At 37.3% G+C, this 18,163-nt stretch overlaps 1 protein-coding gene and 1 pseudogene across 2 annotated transcripts in view; both read left to right on the plus strand.

The window, feature by feature from the left end:
- The window catches only part of BMPR2 (bone morphogenetic protein receptor type 2), a 113,303-nt gene that overhangs the window by 55,059 nt on the left and 40,081 nt on the right, over positions 1 to 18,163 (plus strand). The window contains exons 2-3 of the mRNA XM_080669734.1: positions 6,814 to 6,984; positions 8,765 to 8,935. Coding sequence (XP_080525860.1) covers positions 6,814 to 6,984; positions 8,765 to 8,935 — 342 coding nt within the window. The remainder of the gene's footprint in view (positions 1 to 6,813; positions 6,985 to 8,764; positions 8,936 to 18,163) is intronic.
- Positions 2,891 to 3,506, plus strand: LOC308249507 (large ribosomal subunit protein eL29-like; annotated as a pseudogene). Its single transcript has one exon. The product of its transcript is annotated as a large ribosomal subunit protein eL29-like (transcript).

Consider the following 18,163-nt stretch of genomic DNA (forward strand, 5'->3'; position numbering starts at 1 on the left):
TGAGTACAATATATGTAGATATGAAAACTGTCTGCTCATAACACTGTTGGGGATTAGTGCTATACAAAATGAGTTAAATAAACCTGATCTTGCTCTTGGAACAAATGAAGTCAGCCTTTGGCTTGGTTGGGGAGGCACACAGGTTAGCAGATAAAATACAATGCTGAAACATATATGAGTTAAGTTTTGGGGATGTAGAGCACGTCATTTAATAGTCTATAGACTTCACCGAAGAGCAGGAAAAATGGCATTTTGGATAGTGGGAACATTATAGTATAGGTCAGGAAAGGCCTTGGCGTATTATGTGGTGGGAACAGAGCATGGAGAAGTGAGATGAATGGCAAAGGTACATTACCCATTAAGACTGCAGGCATAGGGACAGTGACCCACAGTATTTGTGGAGGTCCATGAAAATGTTTTAATTTCTTTTAAAATCAGAAGGAAAAAATGGACTTTTAGGTTGAAGAAAATGTTTTAGTATATAATACTAATATATTCTCTTTATACCACTGCATTTGTAAAATATAATTTTTTTAAAATATAATTTTCAATAGTTTTTATGGAGGAAGAGAGTTATGAAAACAGAAGTTGCCAGGCCTCAAAAAAGTGATCAAGCAGCTCTATTGGATATCCTCCTATGTAATAAAGAGCTAATATGTAATTAGACCAAACAGCAGAATGACCATCTGGATGACCTTCCGGACGAAGCTGGGGCTGTGAGGCCGAGGCAGCCAGGGCTGTGAGGGCTGAGCCCCTTGCACGAATTTCGTGCATTGGGCCTTTAGTATATCATAAAGGACTTTATATGCACACTGAAGAGTTTGGGTTTAATTCTAGGAGCATCAGGGAGCTAACATATTTTAAGCATAATCAGCTCTGTCTTTTATGATGATGCCTCTATCAGCAGTTTGGATGAGATTCTTTTTAGTTTAATGTAGTTATGTTAATCAAAGTTGTTTTAGTGCTTATTATAACCAAATACCACCTGTTTAAAATGAGAACAATTAAAAAAAATCCAGCCCTAACCGGTTTGGCTCAGTGGATAGAGCGTCGGCCTGTGGACTGAAGGGTCCCAGGTTCGATTCCGGTCAAGGGCATGTACCTGGGTTGCGGGCACATCCCCAGTAGGGGGCGTGCAGGAGGCAGCTGATCGATGTCTCTCTCTCATCGATGTTTCTAACTCTCTATCCCTCTCTCTTCCTCTCTGTAAAAAATCAATAAAATATATTTAAAAAAATAAAAATAAAATAAAAAAAATCCATCTCTAATCAGTATATCTGGTTAAGGATGTCCCTTAAAAGAGCTAATCGACCATACTTGACTGAATAAAAGTTGTCTGGCTATTGGCAAATTTAGAACACTGATTTGTAAATGATCAGGTTTCTGTATGTGATCTGTGAAAATATAATGCTAGGCTATACTGTTTCTTGTACTCTTTGTTTCATCCCTGCTTTTCCTACATTATTTTTGAAGAATTCAAAACTTTGTATAGAGATATTGCTAAGACTCATTCTACAAATAGCATTTTAAAAAGCTACAAACACTGTTTTACAAAATAAACTTCTTTGTTTTGACCAGGGAAGTTTAGTTAGAATTCTTGCTAGGACACCTTTATATTGTATAAGAATTTGCTGAATCATAATTTGGAAAGTTAATCTTAAAATATCACATTATAATTGACCTGTATTAATGTCACTATCATAAAATAATTCCTGAAAAGTAGGCTGAAGTTATTTTAAGAAAAAAATTATTTAGTGAAAACGGAGGGATATCCTATATAATAAAAGCCTAACATGCTAAGTGTCCGGTCGTCCAGCTGGCCATTCAACCAATCAAAGTGTAATATGCTAATGATATGCTAAGGTTGTCCAACTGCTTGCTATGACATGCACTGACCACCAGGGGGCAGATGCTCAACTCAGGAGCTGCCCCCTGGTGGTCAGTGTGCTCGCACAGGAGGATTGCCACTCAGCCAGAAGCCTGGCTCACAGCTGGCGAGCACAGCGGCGGTGGCAGGAGCCTCTCCCACCTCCGTGGCAGCGCTAAGGATGTCTGACTGCTGGCTTAGGCCCACTCCCCGTGGGAGCCATCAGTCAGACATCCCCCAAGGGCTCCCAGACTGTGAGAGGGCACAGGCCAGGCTGAGCCCCACCCCCCCAGCGCACAAATTTTGTGCACCAGGCCTCTAGTTGAAGATATAATTTAGTCCCCTCCAGTTGTATCTCTATTGCTTCGATAATTCAGCTTAGTTGGGGGCAGAGCAGGGGAGAGGGAAACACAGGGGAGATGGGATTTATTTATTTTTGTCTTTTTCTATAAGGATAATTTTAGATTTCAGTCATAAAATTATTTAATAACTAGAGGCCTGATGCACGAAATTTGTGCAAGGGCTTGGCCCCCGCTGCTGCCGCCGCGGCCACCTTGGCCCTTGCAGCCCCAGCTTCGTCCGGAAGGATGTCTGGTCTATTTAGCATATTACACTTTTATTATTATAGATGTCACTAAAAAGTTTACATGTATTCAGCCTTTAGCTACTTTTCAGTTGTAAAGGAGATCCAGGAAGAGCAAAAATTTTCATTTTGCATCTATTCTTTCACAAGGATATACATTTTCTTTTTAAATTAAATGAGGCACTTATTTATATATGATCTTTATACTTCCAAGTACAGTTAGATCCCTATTCATTAACTCAGTAGTCAACGCAAAGTTCTAGTCAAAATAGGTAACAGAAAAAGAGAAGGGAAAAAAGGATACTTTGGTTGTGGAAAACAAGAGATATTGAGTTCAGAAATTTATTTTGCCCTTTCTAACAATCAAGACAAAAAGGGAAAATGAGTGGGTTATATAGCTCCAGTATCTGGTATTAGGTAAGAAGCTTTTAACTTAAGAAATGGAATGGGGAGTAGAACCTTCCTGCCTCGACGACCGTATTTCCCGTGCTGCACCGCGGCCTCCTCTTTCTCTTCCGGTCCCTGGGCCTTCCGCGGGCTTCGGTGCAGAGTTGGCCAAGTCCAAGAACCACACCACGCACAAGCAGTCCCGAAAATGGCACAGAAACGGCATCAAGAAACCCCATCACAAAGATACCAATATCTTAAGGAGGTAGACCCCAAGTTCCTAAGGAACATGCACTTTGCCATGAAGCACAACAAGAAGGGTAAGAAGATGATGCAAGCCAACAAGGCATGAGCGCATGCGCCGAGGCCATCAGGCCCTGGTCAAGCCCAATGAGGTCAGGCCCAATATCCCAAAGGGCAGCAGCTGCAAGCTCAGTCGATTTGCCTACATTGCTCACCCCAAACTTGGGAAACGTGCTCGTGCCCGCATTGCCAAGGGGCTCAGGCTCTGCTGGCCAAAGGCCAAGCAAGGCCAAGGCTGAAACCAAGCCCCAGGCTGCAGGTGCAGCTGCAGCTCAGGCTCCCAAAGGGGCTCAGGCTCCCGCCCCCAAAAGTGCCCAGGCTCTCGCTCCCAAAGGTGCCCAGGCTCCCACAAAGGCTCCACAGTAGAGGCCTCTGACTCCCGAAGTGAGGACAGAAAGACTGGTGGGACCCCTGGGCTGCTGTCTTCATGGAGCTGGTGTCTTCCTGTGCTATTTGTACAAATAAACCTGAGACAGGATCTGTCAAAAGAAAAGAAAAGAAAAGAAATGGAGTAGGACAGGGAAAAAATTATGCCTCATAGGTATGTTTTTTCACATTACAGAGTTTATGTTTGTAGTTTGAATCTTTTAAGTATGAATTTGTGTACTTTGTATTTAGAAATATATTTAATTTTTATAATAATTTGGTAAAATTTGCAAATTGGGATAATCTAAGGAAATACTGGTATTTAATGTATAAGATAATCTAAAATATAATTAAGATTGTCATTAAAGGAAATTGAATATGTGAGTACATGTGATAAAAATATGGTAGAATCATAATTAGGTTAATACCTTAGAATTATTTTTTACTCTATTTTCTGGACATTTAGTTGATATTAATATCTTGTAGAAGACTTCCTGAAGTGGTTTTAAATTATTGAAATCAAGTCACATTTATTTTTCAGTAATTATCGTTTGATTACTAAATTTAGTAATTATTGTCTGTGTCCAAAAAGACTATTATAAGGTACTTGAGAACTCTGTATTATCTACATGTGAATACCCTATTGGTCTAGCTCAGTGGACGGCAAACTCATTAGTCAACAGAGCCAAATATCAACAGTACAATGATTGAAATTTCTTCTGAGAGCCAAATTTTTTAAACTTAAACTTCTTCTAACGCCACTTCTTCAAAATAGACTTGCCCAGGCCGTGGTATTTTGTGGAAGAGCCACACTCCAGGGGCCAAAGAGCCGCATGTAGCTTGCAAAGTGCAGTTTGCCGACCACGGGTCTAGCTCAACACTTTGAAGGTGCTTTCTGTTGTAATATGACAGGGCTAGGAGTCTAAACTGGCTTGGGCACACAGTTGCAGCTCTTTCATTCCTTCTCCATGGTCCTTAGTTTTTTGGGTTCAGAAACATTTTAATGACTCATCTCCAGTGCTAAGGTGCTAGTGAATTAAGCCACACTAAATAAGATACATCCAAAATGAAGAAATAAATCAGAAGCCCATGAGGAATATATTGGCCAAGTGTAATAGTTCTGGCTAGTTAAACACATTAGGAAAGTCTACTTTAAGAAACCAAATAAAGATCAGCTGTTGCTTTTGAAAACCTTTTACTTCTTTGGTATTCTCAGTAATGTTGGTAAATATTTGTTAGCTGATGAATTATGTGGCAAATGTTCTCTTGAAATTAGTTTAATTATGTTTATGGAAAAAGATTGATAGGCATTGAAACTAAATTGGGTTGTCGCTTCAGTATAAGGGATTATTGAGCATTTCTTCTGGCTATCATATTGATATTCTTAATAACAGAAAGTCATCTACTTTTGATCACTAGTAGCCATAGCTTTTAAAAAAATACATTTTTATTGATTTCAGAGAGGAAGGGAGAGAGAGATAGAAATATCAATGATGAGAGAATCATTGATGGGCTGCCTCCTGCACGCCCCCTACTGGGGATGGAGGCCGCAATCCAGGCATGTGCCTTTGACTGGAATCAAACCTGGGTCCCTCCCTTCAGCCCGCAGGCCAACACTCTATCTACTGAGCCAAACCGGCTAGGGCAGTAGCCATAGTTTTTAAAAACAAATATATTAAGATATAATTTATATAACATGACATTCACTCATTTTAGGTGAACAATGACTTTCAGTAAATTTATTTATTTAGTTATTTTTAAATATATTTTTCATTGATTTCGGGGAGGAAGGGAGAGGGAGAGAGAGACAGAAACATCAGTGACGAGAGAATCATTGATCTGCTGCCTCCTGCACACCCCACACTGGGGATTGAGTCTGCAACAGGGCATGTGCCCTGACTGGGAATCAAACTGTGACCTCTTGGTTCATAGGTTAATGCTCAATCACTGAGCCATGCCAGCCAGGAACTTTTTGTAAACTTATAGAGTTGCGCAACCATTACTACAATCTGATTTTAGAACATTTTCATCTCCCCCAAAGGAAAGTATATATCCATTTGTAGTCACTCTTCTCATCCTTAGTGTACCATGTCTAATGATGCATATTTAGCTTCCCGTAGCTGACTGTAAAATATGGGAAAAGTGAATACTATAGAATTTCCCAAAATTATTTAGCCCTCTTGGCTGGTTCATTTGTTTGTTTTAGAGGTTTTATAATTCAGAGCATGGACATTTTTTGTTGATGTTAACTCTCACTGGAGGATAATTTTTTCATTTATTTATTTTATTTTATTTTATTTTATTTTTAGAGAGGGTGGAAGGCAGGGGCGGCGGAGAGAGGAGAAAAAGAGAGAGAGAGCCCTGACCGGTTTGGCTCAGTGGATAGAGCGTCGGCCTGCGGACTGAAGGGTCCCAGGTTCGATTCCGGTCAAGGGCATGTACCTTGGTTGCGGGCACATCCCCAGTAGGAGGTGTGCAGGAGGCAGCTGATCGATGTTTCTCTCTCATCGATGTTTCTAGCTTTCTATCCCTCTCCCTTCCTCTCTGTAAAATGTTAATAAAATATATTTAAAAAAAAAAAAGAAAAAGAAAAAGAGAGAGAGAGAGAGAGAGAGAGGGAGAGAGGAATATGGATGTGAAACACATCAATTGGTTGGCACGCACCCCAACCGGGGTGGGACATGCCTTTGACCGGGAATTGAACCCTAGACCCTCTGGTGCACAATCCAACACTCAAACCACAGAGCCACACTGGCCAGGGCTAGAGCATGGACATTTAAAAAAATATTTTTATTGATTTCAGAGAGGAAGGGAGAGGGAGAGGGAGATAGAAACATCAATGATGAGAAAGAATCACTGTTTGGCCACTTCCTGCACGCCCCACACTGGGGATTGAACCTGCAACTCAGGCATGTGCCCTTGACTGGAATTGAACCCGGGACCCCTCAGTCCGCAGGCCAATGCTCTATCCACTGAGCCAAACCAGCTAGGGCTATGGACATTTTTTGATATTTCTTTATTCAGACACCAAAAGTATTTAATAGGAGAAAGTGGTAATAATTTGTGTACGAGGGGAGTTACTTTTGGAAAGTGAATTTGCAAGTTTGCTTCTTGTTTGGAGGTTACACATTAATTAATGGAAAGAGAGAAGTTATTGAAGAAATATGAAACTACAAATTTATTCCACCCTTGTTAGGAGTAGGGAACTTTACAATGCCTTTTAAAAAGACTCTTAAGATTTTATATAATAATGTTTTGCAAATTTTACCATAAAATTAATGTCATTCTTTTATTTTCTTTAATTTAGCTTCTCAGAATCAGGAACGTCTATGTGCATTTAAAGATCCATATCAACAAGACCTTGGGATAGGCGAGAGTCGAATCTCTCATGAAAATGGAACCATATTATGCTCAAAAGGTAGCACCTGCTATGGACTCTGGGAGAAGTCAAAAGGGGACATCAATCTTGTAAAACAAGGCAAGTACTACTTTTCTTACATGAAATAACTTCGTGTTTCATAAAATTGAAGATTATCTGAAAGGCATGGAGGTCAATTAAAACCCTTGCTTGGAAAACAGTAATTTAGAAGTATATATCCATGTATATAGTCACTCAAAAACGCCAAATTTGTAAATGGACTTGATTTTTAGGTGATTTTAATAATATATTTCTTATTATAATGATATTAATATAGCCTTATTGTATGAAATTTAGAAAATGCAGAAAACTAAAAAAACAAACACAATTCCACACTCCTAAGAATTTTTTAAACTCTATTAATTTATTCTATTAGGTGTGTTTTCTCTGTTCCTCTATGTTTATACGTGTGTGTACTTTTTGTTACCCAAAGTTAGGATAAACTGTATAAATAATTTCACACCCAATTATTTTCTTTTTAAAAATTTTTTTTATTGATTGATTTGGGAGAGAGAGAAATGTATTTGTTGTTCCACTTGTTTATACATTCATTGATTGAGTCTTGTATGTGCCCTGACCCAGGATCAAACAGATCTCCTTGGCCTATCTGGACAATGCTCTAAACCAGTGGTTGGCAAACTGCAGCTCGCGAGCCACATACGGCTCGCGAGCCGTGGTTTGCCACTCTGTTGACTAATGAGTTTGCCGACCACTGGGATAGGGGCTTAATCACAAGGAACAACAACAGCCTGTAATTATTGGAATCGAGAGTCTAGGTCAGTGGTCGGCAAACTCATTAGTCAACAGAGCGGCAAACCGTGGCTCATGTGGCTCACGAGCCACAGTTTGCCGACCACTGCTCTAACCAACTGAGTACCCGGCCAATTTTTTTTCTATCTTAAGTTGTATCATGAATGTTTCCCCAAGACTGTGTGTGTGTGTGTGTGTGTGTGTGTGTGTATAAAACATTTTTAATTCTGCACAGTATTTCATTGTATACACATATGGAAATTTACTTACACATTACTCTGTTGGTCATTATGTTGTTTTCTGGTTTTCACTGTAATACATACTACTTCAGTGAACATCTTTGAACATAAATCTTTGATCTTATCTAATTATTTCTTTGGAATAGTTACCTTGAAGTAGAATTATTAGATTTTAAAACATGAATATTTTAAAGGCTGTTCAGAAAAATTGCCATGTGGTTTTCTAGAAATGCTATATACATTTACATTCCCTCCAGCATTGTGTGAGAGTGTCATTGAATCCTTATTACAGTAGTATATTATTACTTTTTAAACTTAGATAAGTTTAATGTAGACAAAAATAAAATTTTACTGTTGCTTTAATAATTCTTTTTTTTAAAAAATATATTTATTGATTTTTCACAGAAAGGAAGGGAGAATGATAGAGAGTTAGAAACATCAATGAGAGAGAAACATCAATTAGCTGCCTCCTGCACACCCTCCACTGGGGATGTGCCCGCAACCAAGGTACATGCCCTTGACCGGGATCGAACCTGGGACCCTTCAGTCCGCAGGCCGACGCTCTATCCACTGAGCCAAACCGGCTAGGGCTTTAATAATTCTTATATTAATGATACAGTTAAACATTTTGTTGTTGGCTCCCCCGCCCCATGAAATGCCTATTTAAATTTTGCCATTTTCCTGTTATTTAAAAAAATTGTCTTCTATTGATTTGCGAAAGTATTTTATAACTGATGCGTAATCACTCACATTGATTGCAATTATTTCAATTATTTCTTAGTTTGTTGTTTTCATTTACTTTTGTTTATCATATTGGTCCTTAACATGCTTACATTTATATCAATTTGTAGGATGTTGGTCTCACATTGGAGATCCTGAAGAGTGTCACCATGAAGAATGCATTGTAACTACCACCCCTCCCTCAATTCAGAATGGGACATATCGTTTCTGCTGCTGTAGCACAGACTTGTGTAATGTCAACTTTACCGAGAATTTTCCACCTCCAGATACAACACCACTAAGTAAGTAGCTAAAGTAACTTATTTTTCCTTGTAATTCCTTTCTCCAAAGATTTGCAAAATTAAAAAATATATACGAACAGCCATAGCCGGTTTGGTTCAGTGGATAGAGCAATTGGCCCGTGGACTGAAGGCTCCCAGGTTCCATTCCAGTCAAGGGCACGGACCTCAGTTGCAGGCTCCTCCCTGGCCCGGGGCCCTGGTCAGGGCATGGGCAGGAGACAACCAGTCTATGTGTTTCTCTCACATCATATTTTTCTCTATCTTTCCCTCTCTTTTCCACTCTCTCTAAAAATCAATGGGAAAATACCCTTAGGTGAGGATTAATATATATATATATATATATATATATATATATATATATATATATATATATAAATGTGTGTATATATATAAATGTGTGTGTGTGTATATATATATATATATATATATATATATATATATATTTTTTTTTTTTTTTTTTCCAAGCATTCACATTTGGCAGGAGTGAGAGGGAGAGTTCCAGCATCATGAGACTATATTTAGGTAACACCTGAAATGCAAAAGCAGTGCACCAGGATTTCCAAGGTTTGGGTATATTACCAAGTGAATTACCATATAGTACGTTCCAGCCCCTGTGGAGGAGAATTTGGCAATATTAAGAAAACTGCACGTGTGCTTACTCTTTCATCCAGTACTCCCATTTGTTAAGAATTTGAAGATACACCTCCAATAGTATGAAAATACATGTGCATAATGTTATCTATTCATTGCAGTATTATTTGTAACTGCATAATATTGGAAATTTCCCAAATGTCCAAGAATAGCAGATTACTTGAAATACATTACGGTACATACCTGTAATGGAGTACTAACTATGCAGCTGTAAGAAAAAAAAATTAGTAAGATCTTTATGAACTGATATGGAGTGATTTCTAGAGATAATGTTAGGTGAATAAAAAGCATATACAGTATGCTGTTTTTCGTGAAGGTCAGAAAGCTTACCTTTACAAAAAGAAGCAAAGAAAGGATAAGCCAGAAAATAATAAAGTTTGTTACTTACCAGGGATGGTGGAGAGGGGCATGGAGTGGAAAGGATACAGGAAGTAGTGACAGTTCTCTGAGTGTAGCCTTTTATATGTAGTTTTGACTTTTGGAATCTTGTTACTAATATATATATGCAAAAAATGAAATTAAATCAATAAGGAAGGGAAGGGGGAACCCCCAAACTAAAATAAAAATGAAACAGATGAGCCCAATTGTATCATAATCACATTTAAGGGAAAAAGAAAAAACTAATATAAGGATTTTTACAAAGATAATTTTGACTATATATATTCTTTTGGGTGAGATGGGATGTAAGAAATGGGGGAAGAACTGCAAACAAATACTGAACTCTTTTTAGGTTTGTTTTTAGTAATGTGGACAAAGCAATTCTAAAAATGACTAGCCTTAGCTGGTTTGGCTCAGTGGATAGTGTCAGCCTGGGGACTGAAGGGTCCCAGGTTCGATTCTAGTCAAGGGCACATTGCCCAGGTTGTGGGCTCTATCCCCAGTAGGGGGCCGTGCAGGAGGCAGCCAGTCAATGATTCTCTCTCATTATTGATGTTTCTCTCTCTCTCTCTCTCCCTCCTCCCTCCCTCCCTCCCTCCTTCTCTGAAATCAATTAAAAAAAAATATATATATATATATAAATGACTATATGTGTTAATGTTCTTGGAGCCAGTGTTCTTGCTGAAGAAGAGGAACACAGTTATGTATGGGGAAGGCAAGAGAATCTTATGAGAATAGATTTTAATTCAAGGTATCAGTATGGATTTATGACTTTAAAAATATGTATATGTATATGTTACATGCATGTATATGTGGTCATGTATATATGTATATGTGTACACATATATTTGTATGTGTATATATTAATATACATGTGAGTATGTAATATATGCATATATATATATATTCACATATATTTCTTAGTTCAATTTGTTGAAAAGGACAAGAAGCAAAAGCACCCCAGTAGCAATGAGCATACATGAAACCCTGATTTAGTTTCTAATACAACTAACTCTCCACTCAAAGAAACTTGGACTTCTTGGAAAAGTGGCTTATTTTAGGATAAGAGTAGGATAGGTGCTAGATCAGTCTGAAACATCTTCTAACATTAGGAAGTAAGGAAAGAAATGCCCCCAAATAGGATGGAGACTTGTCACAAGGACACAGGAGCCAGCTTGAAGGAACTCTCACTGGCCAAATTAGGGATAATTTGAGTGCTAAAACAGTACAGTAATAAATTGTAAACTATTGGAATGAAAATGAATTAATGAGTCTATGCTAGTAGCAGAGAAGGGAAAAGAGAGAGCACTTGCATATAGTAGAATACCAAGTGCCAACGGATAGATGTAGGAGTGCAGCAGTTGAAAAATTATTATTCTGCAAATATCATTGTAAGGACTGGATTAGGCAAGAATCATCAAAAGATCCAAATTTAGGGGCAGTTTTAATAAAGAGCCACCAGCATATTTGCATTGTTCTAAAGTATCTCCCACATATTAACAGAAAAATTTTAGTAATTATAAAGTGAGGAAATTGGACAACAGCATGACGAGATGGTTAAGATTAACACAATTAATGCAGGGCAGATGAACATCCATGATACCCAGAGCAAGACACAGTGTCGCTCCTATAGTACTATTTTTTAGCCAAGAATATATACCCTGAATCTAATCATGAGGGGATATTAGACATATATTTGTATAGAGGCAGTCCTCGGGTTACATCAGACTCGACGTACGTCGTTTTGTGGTTATGTCGCCATCTCCCATTTATTTATATAAAAAAAAATGTTCTGTCATTTCGACGTCTATACGTATGTGTTTATGTTTTTTATTATTTATTTACCACAAGTAAAGGTCAGGAATTGTTATCTTTCTTTTAAATTTTTTTACTGTTTCACTTCATTACTGCTGTGTATGTGCTCCATGTGAGTGACATAGGTGCTTATGTAGGTGGGTTCCGACATACGGCGAAAATCATGTTACGTTGTGCCGTAGGAGCAGATCTCCGATATAACCCGAGGACCTACTGTATATAGAATTAAATTAAATTAAAATTTCCAGAATTGTAATTTCTGTATCCGATAATAAGAATAATAAAGTTCCACCGAAGCCGGTTTGGCTCAGTGGATAGAGCGTCGGCCTGCGGACTGAAGGGTCCCGGGTTCGATTCCGGTCAAGGGCATGTACCTTGGTTGCGGGCACATCTCCAGTGGGAGGTGTGCAGGAGGCAGCTGATCGATGTTTCTCTCTCATCGATGTTTCTAACTCTCTAGCCCTCTCCCTTCCTCTCTGTAAAAAATCAATAAAATATATTTAAAAAAAAAAAAAAGAATAATAAAGTTCCTCATACATTGTCAAATAGGTTTTGGTAAAAACAGTTCACATTTCCATCAGTGGCATACAAGAGTGCAATTTTTATCAGCAGTAGTATTAAAATAAAACTCTGTTGTGATCATTTTGAAAAATGATTTGCTTTGTTTTTATTAATGAGGTTCACATGTTTTTTGTTTGTTTTCTATTTTAAATTTTCTTATATTTATTGCCCATTTGTACTGTTATTTTTCAAGAATGAAGCTAACTAGCTTTGAAATAAATGATTAAAATAGTCTGAAATCTAGTCATTTCATCCCTTCCTTGCCCGTTTCTGTTGATACTGATAGTTTCTGTTGATAGGGATGACAGGAGCTACATTTTAAATAATAATTTAATATGTTCTCCCATTCAGTGGATTGTCTTTCATTTTGTTGATAGTTTCCTTTGTTGTGCAAAAACTCTTTAAGAGAACATATTCACCAGTGATACATCTGATAAGGGGTTAGTATCCAAAATTTATAAAGAACTTATGAAACTCAACACCAAAAAAAACAAACAATCCAATTTAAAAATGGGCAAAAGACCCGAATATACACTTCTCCAAAGATATACAGATGGCCAGTAGACATAAGAAAAGATGCTCACCGTCACTAATCATCAGAGAAATGCAAATTAAAACTACAATGAGATATCACCTCACACCTATCAGAATGGCTGTCATCACTAAATTAACAAACAACAAGTGTTGGTGAGGCTGTAGAGAAAAGGGAACCCTTGTGCACAATAATTTTTAAAACGTGAAACACCTGACTGTTTAGTCAGGAGCACTGATCTTTTCCCTTAGATTGTCAAATAAAACGACAATAGCCAACACAATAGCTGTCCAGTGTCAATGAATCAAAATTATGCCTATATTTTTTGTCAAGTCGGCAAAAAAATGTCTTTTCTGGGGAGCTGCAGAATTTTAGTGATTAGTTTATGTGTGCCATGGGATGGAAAAGGTTGAAAACTGCTTTAGGGAACAACAGAGGATACCTGATGTTCTCTGTTAATCTACTTGTGTCTCTACATTGTTTTCAGATGAAACAATTAACTTCCTGACATCAGGCCATTCATTGCATTACTGGAGTTATATTTTTCTCATCAAGTATGCATTTACACAGTATCTACCATCACATTTACTTGCCTTCTCACTGCTAGAATTTGCACATTCAGTAGGGTCAGACCCAGTAGCAATGAAGGAATGTATGGATGGCTAAGAATAACAAGATATAGCTCTCTTCCCTCAGAAAAATGTTGTTTTGTGTGTTTTTTCCACCCACAGTTCAGGTGAAGATCATGAGATACATAAGTGATATAAAGGAGTTGTCAGGGAAAACCTGACAGACTAATCTAACAACATGACCATAAGTGAATGTATTTTGCTGAGCCACAAAATTTCACATTAAAATCATTCAAGGATTAATTTGATGTAGAGTTAGGGGATTGGAGCAAGGTTACTCCATTTCCCTCCAGTTCTAAAATTTTTTTTTAAATTACAGATTTTGTGTAGTCTTAAAAACTGCCTTACATAGTTTTTTTTAAGGTAATTAGGGCACAAGTAAATGAAATCTCCGTAGACTATTTATTCTGGCTGTTTCCTAAAAATTTTAACAGAATGGGAAGTCTACTGATGCTTTTTGTTGAGACATGAATGAAATGTCCATTTAAAAATAATTAAATAATTATTTATTAAAGTTGGAAAAAAGTATGTGAACATTGTTATGTACCATAAAAAGTAAGGTTCTCTTTGGACTGTAAATCACCAATGACTTCTGGCCACTAGCTATCTGTTCTCAAAAAAAGCTTTTTCCTCCCAATCTCAGCATCTGAAGTAGACTACACATGTTGTTTTCTTCCGTTTAGAAGAATTATTACCCTTTAAAATAAAAAGGGAAATAATGGAAAAAGAACTTCTGATATTTAGAAATAGATGCCAGTTATTTTGCTGATCTGAAGTTCAGTCTGAGGTTTCCATCAGAGTCCTTATAGCATGTGTTCAGCCAGAAACCACATTATCAGATAATTCTCCAAGACAAAACTGACTATAAGTGAGGGGATTTATGGATTGATAACTCATAGTCTAGGTCTTAATACTTCAATTATTACTTTTTCAAAGACTCCCTCTTATACTGGCAACTTTAAAAAATACTTGCCAGTAGTTCTGTGCCTATTTAGAATATAGTTAGAAGTAGACGTGAATCTAGACATAATTTTGGAATTAAGGGAGATTAGGTAATTTTCTTCTTTTGACATCTTTTTTTTCTAAAGCCCTTTATTTTTTCTTAGAAAACCATTCCTCTTGCCAAAACCGGTTTGGCTCAGTGGATAGAGCGTCGGCCTGCGGACTCAAGGGTCTCAGGTTCGATTCCGGTCAAGGGCATGTACCTTGGTTGCGGGCACATCCCCAGTAGGGGGCGTGCAGGAGGCAGCTGATTGATGTTTCTCTCTCATCGATGTTTCTAACTCTCTATCCCTCTCCCTTCCTCTCTTCCTCTCTGTAAAAAAATCAATAAAATATATTAAAAAAAAAAAAAAAGAAAACCATTCCTCTTTGTATCCAGTATGACTTGGTAACCTTTTTAGGCACTGTTCTTCCTTTCCCCATCAACAAATGCTGTTCTTAGTTCTGTTTCCCCCTGGCCTTAAGATACTAGTGTTAGATATTTATTTAATGGGTCTTGCTTCATAAAATACTTGAAGTAAACATAAGATTCTTAGAAAATAGTATTCCAGATGGGATGAATCTAGTAGTGAAATTTTAATTCAATTCACTTTATCAGGGTTATAGTTATTAGAATGAGCAGGCTTTTTTAAGTAAACATAAAGGGAATTCAGGCATTTAAGATACAGTGAAATCAATACTAACTAAGTAACATTTTTGAGTACTCAGTGTGTGCTTGCAGTGTTCTTCTATATGCCTTAACCCTTTCTACTTACCCTACAGAAGCATATGAGATGGTTACTCTTATGTTCTTACTTTACGTTGAGAACACCCAGGCACAGATATATAATTTACCAAGTCATACAGCTAGTAAGTGGTAGAGCCAAAATTAAAACCTAGATGTTTTGCCTCCAGAGCATGTGTTATTAGCCATTACTCTGTATATGCAGTTGTTATACTGGTATAACCACTACACTTAAATAGGGGACCTGTTTATGTTTGTTTGTTCATTCATTTGCAAGGGGGAGAAAAAGGATATTTTGAAAATACTTGATTACATTTCCTAAAATTCAAGGACCACTTCATGATTTTTTCACATTACAAATGTTTTCTATATTTACATTACACATTATTTAATATTTTTGTTCAATCATCTCATTAAAAAGTATATATTTTAAAGGGAAACTTTTCATCATACTGTAAATGTAAAGCCAATATCATAAATAGAGGGTAACTTTAAAAAGTATTTATTTAAAAATATGTAAGAGGAAAACAAAACCCTCTTATTAACTAGCTAGATATTGTTGCTTGCCAAATTGTCTGATACTTAAAGCTCCCTTTTTCTGTTCAAAGGGAGAATAGCAAATGTTTGAGAGTTATAGCGATCCACTGTTTCCAAGTTGAGATTTTCCACCTTAGTAAGTGGACAAAAGAAAGAAAACTAACTTTTACTGATATGTGTCCACATACTACCTAAAACCAGAAATCTGACACGTTAGGAAAGTAAACTATTCCCTGCCAGTGTGGATCAGTGGTTGAGTGTGGACCCATGAACCAGGAGGTCACCGTTCGATTCCCAGTCAGGGCACATGCCTGCGTTTCAGGCTTGATCCCAAGTAAGGGGTGTGCAAGAGGCAGCCCATTGATGATTCTCTCTCATTGTTGATGTTTCTACCTCTCTTTTCCTCTTCCTTTCTTTCTCTGAAATCAATAAAAACATATTATTTTAAAAAAGGAAAATGAACTATATTATTACGAGTCTCTTCCAACCATGAGAAACTTTGCAGTACCTACTCTGTTTAAAAAGAAAGTCAGCCTTTAGTTTAAGTAAATGAATTTATATCTATAGTATTCTTTTACCTGCTTAATTCATCCTAATGTGTTTGTAACTTTCCGGAGTATGAAAGATGTGTATAATATTGCAAGATTTGGACACTTATTTTGTAACATTTCTTGATAAGATTTCTGGAGTTGGTATAATTAACCTCCCTAACTATAAAGTAAACAAAATAACCAAATTAGAAAAGCTGGCAAAAGATTTGTCTTTTGAAGAAGACAAATTAAATAAACCCAGTTCATTGCATTTAGTGTTAAAGGTTTTTGGATGACCGTAGTATAAAAATATACTTTTATTTTAAAAGAAAATTATTCATTAAGTTGATGAGAAAAGATTGAATTGCATCTAGAACTGGGTTTAAGAAATCACATTCTAATTTATGCTGTGCTGTTAAGATTAGAAATTCTAATTCCAGTGTCTGGCAGCAAATGTCTTCATCTCACACCAAGCTAGAAAAGAAAGCCTGCAAAGAAGCTGATATTAGCATAGGGCCACAGATAGGTTTGTAGCTATTGTGAATATAGAGTGATTTTTTCAGTTTTTACTGCTTCTGTGATTGCTTTAAAGTAATTGAATAGATAGAAAATGGCTAAGTATAGCTAAAAAAAGACTTTGCTTAGTACTTTATGAAGTATTTTAGCAAGAGGCAAAATAAAGTGTTCCTTTTTATACTTGTTAAAAACATTAGAGGAGAATGTACAAGAGAAATAGAGAAGAGTATGTATCCTTTAAAGATATTCTTTAATGCAGTAGTAGCAAGATTCTATTTACACGTTACGTAGTGTTGGTCAGACAGTTTTCATTCTGAAGTTTTGTTAGCTCTGCGCTATTGAATATCAGTTCCGCCCCATACCCACCTGCTTTGCTCCTATTTTCTCAAAAAAGAGAGTGGAAGGGAGGGAGGAAAAGTGAGAGAGAGAGAGAGAGAAACATCATTGTGAGAGAGATACATCGATTGGTTGCTTCCCAGACTTGCCCCAGGGCCCGGGATAGAACCTGCAACCTAGGTACGTGCCCTTGACTGGGAATCAAACCCTCGACCCATCGGTGTGTTGGTTGACAGTCTCTCCACTGAGTCACACTGACTAGGGCAATAATTTTTCTTTTTTGTTAGGTTAGTGTTTTTAGTTGCTGATTTTTTAAAGTGTTGGATCTATCAAAGCATTGGAGCTATTGAACAATCACTCATTTAAAAAGATTAATGTGGTTTGTTTTGCAATTTGATATAAAATATTTTTTAACTTGAATTGCTTTTATCTCACCTTTACCTCACAAAGATTGTAACTAAGGTTTTTTGTTTGAAAACCGTGACAGAGTTGTACTGAAAATAAAACTTCCTGCAATTGCTTCATTGCTTTTAAGCAGGACATGTGGGTGCCTCTAGGACAGGTTTTCAGACAGGAATATATACAGGGACAAGAAGGAAACGTAAAATAGAAGGTTAAGTCAGAAAGAGAGGGCTCAGGTTAAAGAAGAGCTAATGAGATGGGAATGAGCAGTGCCTATGCTGGGGAGTGATACAGTCCCAGAAACAATACTAGTAATTCTAAACTCCGTGTGCCTCACCACGCCCTAGGTTTTCTGTCACTTTAACTCTCTACTCTTACCACATAAGGAGTGGGATTTGTAGGAACTGAGCATTTATTTATGGACAGTTTGGGTTAGAATCATCAGTGATGATCTGATGAAAACACTATTCCTTTTTCTGTCCTTTCATGGAAGACCAGATGTGTATGTTTAGAAGGTCCCTTTTAAAGAATTGTCAAATAAGAGATAGTAAGTATAGCCCTAGCCGGTTTGGCTCAGTGGATAGAGCATTGGCCTGCAGACTGAAAGGTCCCAGG

Source organism: Plecotus auritus, assembly GCF_963455305.1.
Source record: "Plecotus auritus genome assembly, chromosome: 5".
NCBI classification, from domain to species: domain Eukaryota; kingdom Metazoa; phylum Chordata; class Mammalia; order Chiroptera; family Vespertilionidae; genus Plecotus; species Plecotus auritus.